Consider the following 13269-nt stretch of genomic DNA (forward strand, 5'->3'; position numbering starts at 1 on the left):
GAGCCGAGATCATGCCATTGCACTCCAGCCTGGCGACAAAGTGAGACTCTCTCAAAAAAAAAAAAAAAAAAAGGTGTGGTGGCTCACACCTGTAATCCCAGCACTTTGGGAGGCCGAGGCGGGCGGATCACAAGGTCAGGAGATCAAGACCGCGGTGAAACCCCGTCTCTACTAAAAAAAAGATACAAAAAATTAGCCGGGTGCGGTAGGGGGCGCCTGTAGTCCCAGCTACTCAGGAGGCTGAGGCAGGAGAATGGCGTGAACCCGGGAGGCGGAGTTTGCAGTGAGCCGAAATCATGCCACTGCACTCCAGCCTGGGGGACAGAGCGAGACTCTGTCCAAAAAATTAAAAAAAAGTGATAAATGCCGTGGTAGAGGAAAGTTCTGGCTGAGGGATCTTGGTGGGAGGAGCATATCAGCTTATGAATAGCAGCGTTGCTGACTGCCATTGAGCTCAGGCTGGAAGAGTTAGCAAGTTTTCACCAAGTCAGGTCCTTGACTATATACAAAGGCTCACTGCTTGAAGAAGTTGGCTGAAGGGTATTGTGTTAAGGGGGATGTGACTACATGGCTAGGGCCAAGTCACAAGGAGCGAGATTCTTGTTGAAGGGGTTGGACGTTATCCCTAGGGTAATAGGTTTTTTTTGTTTTGTTTTGTTTTGTTTTTTGAAACAGTGTCTTCCTCTGTTGTCCAGGCTGGAGTGAATTGGCACGATCTTGGCTCACTGCAACCTCCGCCTCCCGGGTTCAAACGATTCTCCTGCCTCAGTCTCCTGAGTAGCTGGGATTACAGGCATGTGCCACCATTCCCGGCTAATTTTTGTATTTTTTGTAGAGATGGTGTTTCACCATATTGGTCAGGCTGATCTCGAACTCCTGACCTCGTGATCTGCCCGCCTGAGCCTCCCAAAGTGCTGGGATTATAGGCATTAGCCACTGTGCCCAGCCTATGAAGGGTTTTTTTCCCCTTCCCATGAAGAATTTTAAGATAAAACATCACATTGGCCAGGCACAGTGACTCATACCTGTGATCCCAGCACTTTGGGAGGCTGAGGTGGGAGGATCACTTGAGCCCTAGAGCTGGAGACCAGCCTGGGCAACATGGTAAGAACCTATCTCTACAAAAAAGAAAAAAAGAAAAGTAATCACAACGATGTTTTAGTTAGAGCTGTCTTGCTGCAATGTAGAGAAGGGGTAGTAGGGAGAGAGAGGAGGCTGGGAGGACAGTGAGAAGGCTGCCTCAGTGATCCTGGAGAAGGGATGAGGCCTGAACTGAGATAAGGGGCTGTGGGGATGAAGGTGGAAGAATAACTCAACATTTTTTTTGATTAACGTATTCCTTTATTCATTTGGTCAGTATCTGAACCTCAAATCTATGCTAGGTGCTGAGGATATAGTAATGAAGAAAACAAAATTCCCTGACTTCAATGAGCTCACATTCTACTTGGAGGGGACAAACCATAAATATGTGTAGAATTTCAGATGCTGATGCGTTGTGCTATGGAAGGAATTAAGGAAGCGAGAGGGGAAATTTTTCCAGAGGTTGTGGTGGTGGGGGGTGCTGTACTAGTAAAGTAGGGGATTCCAGGAAGCCTCCCCGATGTTACAGTTGAGCTTCAATATTAAGGTGATGGAGATCTATTTCAGCATTGGGAACTGAATGCAAAGGCCCTGAGGCAGAGCTGCTACGGATGGAACAGAGTGAGTGAAGCAAAGAAGTGGCAGCTAGATGAATCAGAAGGGGAAGAGGCAAATAGTGTGCAGGCCCATGTAGAGCCAATGCAAGAACTTTTACTCTGAGATGAGAAACCAGTGGACAGGCTTTGTTTCATTTTGAGACGGAGTCTCGCTCTGTCGCCTAGGCTGAAGTGCAGTGGCATGATCTCGGCCTCACTGCAGCCTCTGCCTCCTGGCTTCAAGCAATTCTCCTGCCTCAGCCTCCTGAGTAGCTGGGACTACAGGTACATACCACCACACCTGGCTAAATTTTGTAATTTTTAGTAGAGTTGGGGTTTTACCATGTTGGCCAGGCTGATCTCCAATCCCTGACTTCAACTGATTCTCCAGCCTCAGTCTCCCAAAGTGCTGGGCTTGCAGGTGTGAGTCATCGTGCCTGGCTTTTTTTTTTTTTTTTTTTTTTTGAGAGGGAGTCTTGCTCTGTTGCCCAGGGTGGAGTGTAGTGGCACAATCTTGGCTCACTGCAACCTCCGCCTCCTAGGTTCAAGTGATTCTCCTGCCTCAAACTCCTGAGTAGTTGGGATTATAGGCATCCGCCACCATGCCCAGCTAATTTTTGTATTTTTAGTAGAGACAGGTTTTCATCATGTTGACCAGGCTGGTCTTGAACTCCTGACCACAGGTGATCTGCCCACCTCGGCCTCCCAAAGTGCTGGGATTATAGGCATGAGCCACTGTGCCTGGCTGGCCTTTTAAGACAGGGCCTCACTCTGGTGCCCAGACTGGAGTGCAGTGGCCTGATCAAGGCTCACTGTAGTCTCTACCTCCCAGATTAAGCCATCATCCATCTCAGCCTCTGGTGTAGCTGGAACTACAGGCTCCTGCCACCATGTCCACCTAAATTTTGTATTTTTTTTTTTTTTTTTTTAGTAGAGACGGGGTTTCACCGTGTTAGCCAGGATGGTCTCGATCTCCTGACCTCGTGATCCGCCCGTCTCGGCCTCCCAAAGTGCTGGGATTACAGGCTTGAGCCACCGCGCCCGGCCTTGTATTTTTTTTGTAGAGATGGAATTTCACTACTTTGGCCTGACTGGTCCTGAACTCCTGGACTCAGGGGATCTACCTGCTTTGGCCTCCCAAAGTGCTGGGAGTCTGTTTTGTTTTTTAATAGTGGCTTTATTGAAATATTCACACATCAGGCTGGGCATGGTGGCTCATGCCTGTAATCCCAGCACTTTGGGAGGCTGAGTCTGGAAGGTTGAGCCCAGGAGTTCGAGATATAACTCACACATCATACAACTCATTCATTTAAAATATAAACGTAGTAACCTTTAGTATATTCACAGAATTGTGCTACCACCATGATTTTAATTTTAGACTGCTTCACAGCCCCCCTCCACAATATTCCATTGTATGAATACACCATTTTTTATTTTTCCATTTGTCAGTAATGGACATTTCGGTTTCCACCTTTTGGTTATTATAAGGCTACTATTTTATTTATTTATTTATTGAGACAGGGTCTCACTCTGTCACCCAGGTTGGAGTGCAGTGGTGAGATCACAGCTCGCTGCAGCCTTGACCTCCCCAGGCTCAGGTGATCCTCCCACCTCAGCCTCCTGAGTAGCTGGTACTACAGGCACATGCCAGCACACCTGGGTAAATTTTGTGCTGGGATAACAGGTGTGAGCCACTTACCCAGCCACGAATAAGGCTACTATGAACATTTATGTACAAGTTTTTGTTTGGACATAAGTATTAATTCCTCTTGGGTTTATACCTAGGACTGAAATTGTTGGGTCATTTGATAATTATGTTTATCGTTTTGAATTATCTGTTTTTACAATCCACCAGCAGTGTATGAGGGTTCCAATTCCTCCTCCTCATTGCCAACACTTGTTGATTATAGCCATACTGGTGGGTTCAAAGCAGTATCTCCAGCATTTCCTGATGGCTTATAATAAGCCTCTCTCCATGTGTCTATTGGCTATTTGTATATTTTCTTTGGAGAAATGTCTAGTCAAATCCTTTGCCCATTAATTGGATTGTTTTTCCCTCCTCCACTCATTTTTTTTTTTTTGAGACAAGGTCTCACTTTGTCGCTGAGGCTGGAATGCAGTGGTGCAATCTCGGCTCACTGCAACCTCTGCCTCCCGGGGTCGAGTGATTCTCCTGCCTCAGCCTCCCAGGTAGCTGGGATCACAGGCGCCTGCCACCACGCCCGGGTAACTTTTGTATTTTCAGTAGAGACAGTGTTTCGTCATGTTCGTTGGGCTGGTCTCGAACTTCTGACCTTAGGTGATCCACCTGCCTTGGCCTTCCAAATTGCTGGGATTACAGGTGTAAGCCACTGGCGCCCAGCCTCCCCTCCTCCACTCCGAAGGATTATTTGCTTAATTATCCAGTTGTAAGATTCAGAGGCTTTGAGAGGAGAATGAAATCTCGGTTGGACTTAGCTAAGCAAAAAGGGAAAAATAAGTATTATCTCCATTTTACAGATGAGGTAATGCCTAATAATGACAATATGTGCGGCCGAGCTAGGATTCAAGTCAAGTTTGACTCCAGCAGCCGTGCTCTTAGTCGTAACCATGAATGGACAGTGGTTCCGTGAACTCTCCAGCTTGGTCCCCTGTTCCCAATTTTCAATTATTAAATCTCCCATGAAACTCTCTGGCCAGCCCCACGCTCCTGGCCAAACTTCCACCGAGATGCCGGCAGATGGCGATGGAGCCACCGGCGGGCCTCTCTGGCACGCGCTTCTCTGTGGTGCCAGGCCGCAGGCACCGCCGCCGCCGCACTTCCGGGTGCCATTGCAGGTGAGCCAGGGTCTGCGGAGAACCTCAAGCCCACGTAGTCCCCTCACCCTGAAACAAGGGAGTCTCCTCTTTCCCTTAGCTCCCAACCAAGGGTGGTCAGTACCGCGGCTAGGGTGCCCAGCGGGAGGCTGGGTAGCTACCGGAGGAGGCAGAGCCAGTTGCACGCCTGGGTTCCAGCGAGGCCCAACCGACTCTCGACCCGCGCCCCAGCCTCGTTGCGTGGCGAAGGTCATGCTTCAGGTCTCCTGGCGAACCTAGCCTCCCGGAAGCGGAGCGTGATTCCTCCCCTTCGTCCCCTCGGTGCCCACCAGGCGGCGTCGTTGGCTGGGCCCGGGTTTCCCTGCGGCTTTGATCCCTTTCCAGCCTAGTGGGTGTTGAGATTGGCGAGGGGAGAGGTGCAGAAACGGCCTGTAAGAGAGCCTGGCTACCAATTGGAATAACTTTCCCTCGTGACTGTGTTTTCAGCATTAGCATTTCCTGCGTGTACATGTGAACATTCCTATGCTCTACCCCTCGAAGATCCTGATTCAGTAGATCTGGGGTGGGGCCTGGAAATAGCTTTTTTATTTTTCTGAGACGGCATCTCCCTCTGTTGTCCAGGCTAGAGTGCAGTGGCGCAGTCTCTGCTCACTGCAACCTCCGCCTCCCCGATTCAAGCAATTGTCCTGCCTCAGCCTCCCCTATAGCTGGGACTACAGGTGCCCGCCACCAATTTTTGTATTTTTAGTAGGGACGGGTTTCACCATGTTGGCCAGGCTGGTCTCGAACTCCTGACCTCAGGTGATCCGCCCGCCTCTGCCTCCCAAAGTGCTGGGATTACAGGCGTGAGCCACCACGCCCAGCCTGGAAATAGCAGGAGAGTAATATTGTGAGGGGTTGGCTATGGGACAGTTTATCTCCGGGAAAGTCCGGGAGGAAGTGATTCTAGCTGGGCTTGTATTCAGGGACTAGAATATCCACTGGTTCTTTGCCCCACAGTAATGAATTTCCTTCCCCACCCCTATCAGGATGCAGAAAGCCTCAGTGCTGCTCTTCCTGGCCTGGGTCTGCTTCGTCTTCTACGCTGGCATTGCCCTCTTCACCAGTGGCTTCCTGCTCACCCGTTTGGAGCTCACCAACTATAGCAGCTGCCAAGAGCCCCCAGGCCCTGGGTCCCTGCCATGGGGGAGCCAAGGGAAACCTGGGGCCTGCTGGATGGCTTCCCGATTTTCGCGGGTTGTGTTGGTGCTAATAGATGCTCTGCGATTTGACTTTGCCCAGCCCCAGCACTCACATGTGCCTGGAGAGCCTCCTGTCTCCCTACCCTTCCTGGGCAAACTAAGCTCCTTGCAGAGGATCCTGGAGATTCAGCCCCACCATGCCCGGCTCTACCGATCTCAGGTTGACCCTCCTACCACCACCATGCAGCGCCTCAAGGCCCTCACCACTGGCTCACTGCCTACCTTTATTGATGCTGGTAGTAACTTTGCCAGCCACGCCATAGTGGAAGACAATCTCATTAAGCAGCTCACCAGTGCAGGTCAGTGTGGGCCACTTTGAAGACCAGAAGTACCCTGGCAAATTTCTTCAAAATTTGAAGTCAGGGAGTCTGACCTTTGGGTGCCCAGATGCACACTTGACTATGGTGTAAGGGAACAGAGGAGAAGAAAGAGGCCAGGGCCCTGCTTGTGGGGAGCTCAGTTTGGGGGACAGAGGAAAAGGGATCTGGGCTTTGATCCTATGAAGCTTCTAATCTGAATGGAGTGCAAGTTTTATTCTTGGGGACCTCTCAGTAAAAGGGAGAAGGGAAGAAGAGAAGATGTGGATCTTGGCTTGTAAGTGTGGAGAAGAAAGCAGAGAAATACAGGCCCTGTTCATTCATTGGCTTGGAAGAAGCAGGATACACCCAGGAAAAACAAATCAGTAGAGATACCCAGATACAGAACTAGCAGAGTGTTTTGTAGGAAGGGTAAGTGTGAGGTCTGGGTGGAGTATGGTTATCAGGGAAAGCTTTCTGGTGGAAAATGTTAGGCCCTGAAGGATAAAGATTGCTGTATGGAATTGCTGTACTTCTTAGGTTACATGTTTGGAACTTCTGATGGGTCTTTCAAGGGCCTCTTTTCCTGTTTTCTCCTGACCCTGACGTTTGCTCAGGCTCTGACCTCTCTTTCATGTCCCTGCAGGAAGGCGTGTAGTCTTCATGGGAGATGATACCTGGAAAGACCTTTTCCCTGGTGCTTTCTCCAAAGCTTTCTTTTTCCCATCCTTCAATGTCAGAGACCTAGACACAGTGGACAATGGCATCCTGGAACACCTCTACCCCACCAGTGAGCATGGGGCCAGAGCACGTAGTTCTAAGACTGGGAGCTGGGGAGGACTGCTTTAGTCCACAAATTCCGAGCCTCCAATGGGTGTAACAGCTTGGGCTTGTATCCCTGGACATAGAGGAGTGTCAAAGCCTGGCTGGGGTTGAGGAGTGGGTCTTAGTCTTCTGTGCTCATTGTTCTCCCCTTCACAGTGGACAGTGGTGAATGGGACGTGCTGATTGCTCACTTCCTGGGTGTGGACCACTGTGGCCACAAGCATGGCCCTCACCACCCTGAAATGGCCAAGAAACTTAGCCAGATGGACCAGGTCATCCAGTGAGTGTGGGGCATTGGCTGGGGGAGTGGGTTTGTATCTGAGAATCTCAGGATATGTGGTCCCAGGAGAAGAAGCTCTTAGAGCTTCTTTCCTGGCTGAATTCTGTCTTCTCTAGGCCTTCTGCTAAAGCTAGAGGCCCCATCCATCTTGATTAACTCAATGTGTAGCTTTGTGCATCAGGATCATGGCTGAGGACCTGTCTCTTTGCCAAAGGTCTAGGCCTTACTAATGGAGTTATAGCTGGGGATGAACAGGCCCCTGAGAAAAATCTTTTTTCTTTTTGAGGAAAATATTTATTTGTTTCTACTCCTGACACATTTCTTGGCCCCCAGGGGACTTGTGGAGCGTCTGGAGAATGACACACTGCTGGTAGTGGCTGGGGACCATGGGATGACCACAAATGGAGACCATGGAGGGGACAGTGAGCTGGAGGTCTCAGCTGCACTCTTTCTGTATAGCCCCACAGCACTCTTCCCCAGCACCCCACCAGAGGTGAGGCCTGGGATGTTCCTCATCTGTTCTCCCAGTAATCAGCCCATGTTACCATCACAGCATCCTCATGAATACCTCTATTATAGGCCCCCAAATCCATTATCCTGGGTATCCTCCACTCTCATTTCTTACCTAGGCCCCTATGTCTGGCATCCCAAACATTGACTTCAGCTTTGTAATGAATCTGTCGACCACTGTCATTTCCCTTTAGGAGCCAGAGGTGATTCCTCAAGTTAGCCTTGTGCCCACACTGGCCCTGCTGCTGGGCCTGCCCATCCCATTTGGAAACATTGGGGAAGTGATGCCTGAGCTATTCTCAGGGGGTGAGGACTCCCAGCCCCACTCCTCTGCTTTAGCCCAAGCCTCAGCTCTCCATCTCAATGCTCAGCAGGTAGGTAAGTGGGCTGGGTTTCCAGGTGACAGAGCGAGGGTGGGCATGAAAGAAGCATAATGAACCACTCTATTGTCCTTTGACTAGTCTTAGTCCCACCTTCCATACCTATCCCTCTTCTGTTATCCCTCCCTTCCCCCATCCTGGGCAAAGTTTGGGTCTTTGACTTCCACGTACCCCCTTTTGTAATACCTGTTCTTGCCTCTGCCCCAATTTATGTCTCTGACCTGTTCCCCTTGGCCTCTGACCTTTTCTCTGCCAGGTGTCCCGATTTCTTCGTACCTACTCCGCTGCTACTCAGGACCTTCAAGCTAAGGAGCTTCATCAGCTGCAGAACCTCTTTTCCAAGGCCTCTGCTGACTACCAGTGGCTTCTGCAGAGCCCCAACGGGGCTGAGGCGACACTGCCGACTGTGATTGCTGAGCTGCAGCAGTTCCTGCGGGGAGCTCGGGCCATGTGCATCGAGTCTTGGGCTCGTTTCTCTCTGGTCCGCATGGCGGGGGGTGCTGCTCTCTTGGTTGCTGCCTGCTTTATCTGCCTGCTGGCATCTCAGTGGGCAATATCCCCAGACTTTCCATTCCGCCCTCTACTTCTGATACCCGTGGCCTGGGGCCTTGTTGGGACCACAGCATATGCTGGACTCCTGGGAATTATTGAGCTGAAGCTAGATCTAGTGCTTCTAGGGGCTGTGGCTGCAGTGAGCTCATTCCTACCTTTTCTGTGGAAAGCCTGGGCTGGCTGGGGGTCCAAGAGACCTCTGGCAACCCTGTTTCCGATCCCTGGGCCCGTGCTGTTACTCCTGCTCTTTCGCTTGGCTGTGTTCTTCTCCGATAGTTTTGTTGTAGCTGAGGCCAGGGCCACCCCCTTCCTTTTGGGCTCATTCATCCTGCTCCTGGTTGTCCAGCTTCACTGGGAGGGCCAGCTGCTTCCACCTAAGCTGCTCACAATGCCCCGCCTTGGCACTTCGGCCACAACAAACCCCCCACGGCACAGTGGTGCATATGCCCTGAGGCTTGGAATTGGGTTGCTTTTATGTACAAGGCTAGCTGGGCTTTTTCATCGTTGCCCTGAAGAGACACCTGCTTGCCACTCCTCTCCCTGGCTGAGTCCTCTGGCATCTATGGTGGGTGGTCGAGCCAAGAATTTGTGGTATGGAGCTTGCGTGGCAGCACTGGTGGCCCTGTTAGCTGCTGTGCGCTTGTGGCTTTGCCACTATGGTAATCTCAAGAGCCCCGAGCCACCCATGCTCTTTGTGCGCTGGGGACTGCCCCTAATGGCATTGGGTACTGCTGCCTACTGGGCATTGGCGTCAGGGGCAGATGAGGCTCCCCCCCGTCTCCGGGCCCTGGTCTCTGGGGCATCCATGGTGCTGCCTCGGGCTGTAGCGGGGCTGGCTGCTTCAGGGCTCGCGCTGCTGCTTTGGAAGCCTGTGACGGTGCTGGTGAAGGCTGGGGCAGGCGCTCCAAGGACCAGGACTGTCCTCACTCCCTTCTCAGGCCCCCCCACTTCTCAAGCTGACCTGGATTACGTGGTCCCTCAAATCTACCGACACATGCAGGAGGAGTTCCGGGGCCGGCTAGAGAGGACCAAATCTCAGGGTCCCCTAACTGTGGCTGCTTATCAGTTGGGGAGTGTCTACTCAGCTGCTATGGTCACAGCCCTCACCCTGTTGGCCTTCCCACTTCTGCTGTTGCATGCGGAGCGCATCAGCCTTGTGTTCCTGCTTCTGTTTCTGCAGAGCTTCCTTCTTCTACATCTGCTTGCTGCTGGGATACCCATCACCACTCCTGGTAAATATCTCAGCTCTGATTCACCTAAAGACAATAGTGATGTGAGTTCGGCCCCTCTTGTTTTCAAGGAGGTGTTGTTCCTGATGTTCCTGAGCTTGACAGAGGGTCCCATACCCCATACAGCTGGGAAGGTCTTGGTGTCCTCTCTCTTATCTGCCATAGCCAAGTGAATCGATCCCTCCTGTTGGTTCCCAGGGTTCATGGAGAGGAAAGACAAGGAGTCCTCTAAGATTCCTTGTGGAAATGCTGCATCCTTATGAGCACACTTCTTGATTTTCCAGTGATAGAAGTAGTGAATTGTGAATATATAATGGCACAGTGAGCCGTAGGTGTTTGAGAGAAAGAAAGAGATTGACCACAGCAGGGTTCAGATAAGCGTGATGGCACTTTTGTACCACAGAGAGAATTAGAATAATTAGAGTGTGGACTGTGAGGATGTTGGGCTGATGGGCATGTGAGTGTGTATGAGAATTGATACTGAAGTAGTAGGAGTATATGACTATGGAGCAGTAGCCTATGGATTAGGGAATAAGAAGTGACTGTAAAGTGGCATATCTTTTCTTCCAGGTCCTTTTACTGTGCCATGGCGGGCAGTCTCGGCCTGGGCCCTCATGGCCACACAGACCTTCTACTCCACGGGCCACCAGCCTGTCTTTCCAGCCATCCATTGGCATGCAGCCTTCGTGGGATTCCCAGAGGGTCATGGCTCCTGTACTTGGCTGCCTGCTTTGCTAGTGGGAGCCAACACTTTTGCCTCCCACCTCCTCTTTGCAGGTACCCACTCCTCCTTCACTTGCTTCCATTATTTACTCTGGCTTTGTGGAAAGAGAGGAAACCCCTGGATTTGAATGGAGAGATGTGGGTTTGTTGGATCTTTGGCACCCCTTGGCGTAGGCTAATTGGAACCTGAGCCAGCCAGGGTGACCCATTGATTCCAGCCATACCCTCTCCCGAGGCAGTAGGTTGCCCACTGCTCCTGCTCTGGCCTTTCCTGTGTGAGAGTCAAGGGCTGCGGAAGAGACAGCAGCCCCCAGGGAATGAAGCTGAAGCCAGAGTCAGACCTAAGGAGGAAGAGGAGCCACTGATGGAGATGCGGCTCCGGGATGCGCCTCACCACTTCTATGCAGCACTGCTGCAGCTGGGCCTCAAGTACCTCTTTATCCTTGGTGTTCAGGTGGGTGTAGGAGAGAGATCAGGAAGTGGTGTTCTTTCTCCATGGGTGTGTATCAGTTTCTTTCAGACCTTCAAAACCGTGGGAGAGAGCCTTGACTGAGGTACACATAAGTGAAGTGGTTGCTCAAGCCCAGTGGCCTCAAATGGCAACTCTGAGACTTGAACCTGGGTCTCCTTAATCCTAGTCCTGGATTGTTTCCTCTCTACAACCTAGATCTGGACCCTGCTAGTTGCATTTGAGGATTACTTTATCAGTGGACAGACTGGAAAAACTGAGGTGATAGCCAGGATTTTCTTCCCAAACTGTGGTCATGGATCCTCTTCCTTTCCTCTAGAAGCAGATGTGGCACTGGTATCTTCCTCCACCCTGGGGCCAGAGCCTGAGTATTAGCATTACAGATGGATAATGACTTGCCCAAAGTCACATAGTGAGTCAGTGCTTGGGGCAGGATGGGAAGTAGGTCTCCTAACTCCTAGCCCAGGATATGCACTATTTTTTCCACTGACACGCACTATTCTCCTATTTCCATTTTTTACAGGGGCCTATAGCAACTCTCCCTTTGCCCTGCTTCCTCCTCCCCTTCACAAGTAACATGGCCCCTCCTCTCCTCCTCTAGATTCTGGCCTGTGCCTTGGCAGCCTCCATCCTTCGCAGGCATCTCATGGTCTGGAAAGTGTTTGCCCCTAAGTGAGTAGATTTGCTTGAGAAGTAGAGGTGGTGGGGAGGGAGAAACTTGGAACAAAGTATGAAGATCCTAAACATCCAGGATGGCCAAGGTTGCCTCTACAGGGAAAAGGCAGTAGACCTACGCTGTTCCTGAGATTCTCCACCTTTCTTTGCAGGTTCATTTTTGAGGCTGTGGGCTTCATTGTGAGCAGCGTGGGACTTCTCCTGGGCATAGCTTTGGTGATGAGAGTGGATGGTGCTGTGAGCTCCTGGTTCAGGCAGCTATTTCTGGCCCAGCAGAGGTAGCCTAGGCTGTGGTTACTGGCACATGGCTACAGAGAGTGCTGGAGAACAGTGTAGCCTGGCCTGTACAGGTACTGGATGATTTGTGAGACAGGCTCAGCCATACCTCTGCAGCCAGGGGCTGCTGACTTCTAGGACTTCATTATTCTATAATTCAGGACCACAGTGGAGTATGATCCCTAACTCCTGATTTGGATGCATCTGAGGGACAAGGCGGGTGGTCTCTAAAAGTGGAATAAAATAGGCTGGGCGTGGTGGCTTACCCCTGTAATCCCAGCACTTTAGGAGGCAGAGGCGGGAGGATTGCTTGGTCGCAGGAGTTCAAGACCAGCCTGTGGAACATAGCAAGACCCCATCTCTACTATTTAAAAAAAGTGGAATAAAATGATAATACAATTATATGTGTCTGAGATGTGGGGGAGCCCCACTGTTCTACAGGGGTTGTGAGGAGGATCAGTCTCTCTTCCCACCAGGCACAGATGAGATCAGTCATAAGGTGCCTGGCTGTGCCTGAGAACCTTTAGGAAGTGGTTGGAGTTGTCTGAATTCACTGCCTCCACCTCTTCCCAAATCAATCCTATTATCCCACCACGATTTTCCTTTGCCACGCAACACATTTTGTTAAGTTCCTGTTCTTTGTCTGATAAAGAGAGAAGACTGAGAAGACAAGCCCAGGCATCATGCAGCACTGACTTTAACTGTCTGAGGTCCCAAATAGTGCTATGCCCCACTCCACTGGGCCTTTTCACTATAGAGCACCCTTTGCCCTTCCCTTCTATGGAAGCCTCCCTTGTTTCCCAACCTGTGCCACTCTTTATCAGATCTACATGCCCATCTTATGTAGCATTCCACCTTGTCCCATTCATTATTCATGACTTGAAGTCAAAATTGTGTGAATCCACTGGTTCTCTTCTCGTGTATGTTTTGTGCCCTCTGTTCACCCCACCACTCCTTTCATGTTTGAAATACTGGCATGAAATCCTCCTAGAGGCCGGGCGCGGTGGCTCAAGCCTGTAATCCCAGCACTTTGGGAGGCCGAGATGGGCGGATCACGAGGTCAGGAGATCGAGACCATCCTGGCCAACAGGGTGAAACCCCGTCTCTACTAAAAAATACAAAAAAAAAAAAAAAAAAGAAATCCTCCTAGAGATGTCCATCAAAAGAGTTGGGTAGAGGCCCTGGAGAGAAGCGTCAGGACTGAGATTTGAGGTTTGACCATACTTAGAACAGGAGGAGCTGGTACCACTGAAAAACAGAACAGATGTTAAAACCATGGGATAGCACCTACTTTTAATTGGTAGAAAGTAGAGAAGCTGAGTAGTAATGGTTGTGAAGTAT

The 13269-nt window shown here is 50.7% G+C and overlaps 1 protein-coding gene across 3 annotated transcripts; it reads left to right on the forward strand.

Annotated features, from left to right (window-relative positions):
- The first annotated feature begins 4452 nt into the window (after positions 1-4452).
- On the forward strand, positions 4453-12330 carry PIGO (phosphatidylinositol glycan anchor biosynthesis class O). Of its 3 annotated transcripts, XM_025360623.1 has the most exons (13): positions 4505-4903; positions 5094-5191; positions 5501-6012; positions 6656-6799; positions 6991-7114; positions 7448-7607; positions 7819-7998; positions 8261-8485; positions 9737-9788; positions 10356-10562; positions 10748-10962; positions 11579-11649; positions 11805-12330. In XM_025360623.1, exons 3-13 carry the CDS (start codon positions 5502-5504, stop codon positions 11932-11934), a joined length of 2019 nt encoding a protein of 672 aa, XP_025216408.1. In that variant the 5' UTR covers positions 4505-4903; positions 5094-5191; position 5501; the 3' UTR covers positions 11935-12330. The 3 variants fall into 3 exon arrangements, with proteins under 3 accessions (XP_025216407.1, XP_025216406.1, XP_025216408.1); XM_025360622.1 differs by lacking the exons at positions 4505-4903; positions 5094-5191 and adding an exon at positions 4453-4493; XM_025360621.1 differs by lacking the exons at positions 4505-4903; positions 5094-5191 and adding an exon at positions 4453-4493 and having other exon boundaries at positions 8261-9788.
- The last annotated feature ends 939 nt before the right edge of the window (positions 12331-13269 follow it).

The sequence above is a fragment of the Theropithecus gelada genome, chromosome 15 (genome assembly GCF_003255815.1).
Source record: "Theropithecus gelada isolate Dixy chromosome 15, Tgel_1.0, whole genome shotgun sequence".
Lineage (NCBI taxonomy): Eukaryota > Metazoa > Chordata > Mammalia > Primates > Cercopithecidae > Theropithecus > Theropithecus gelada.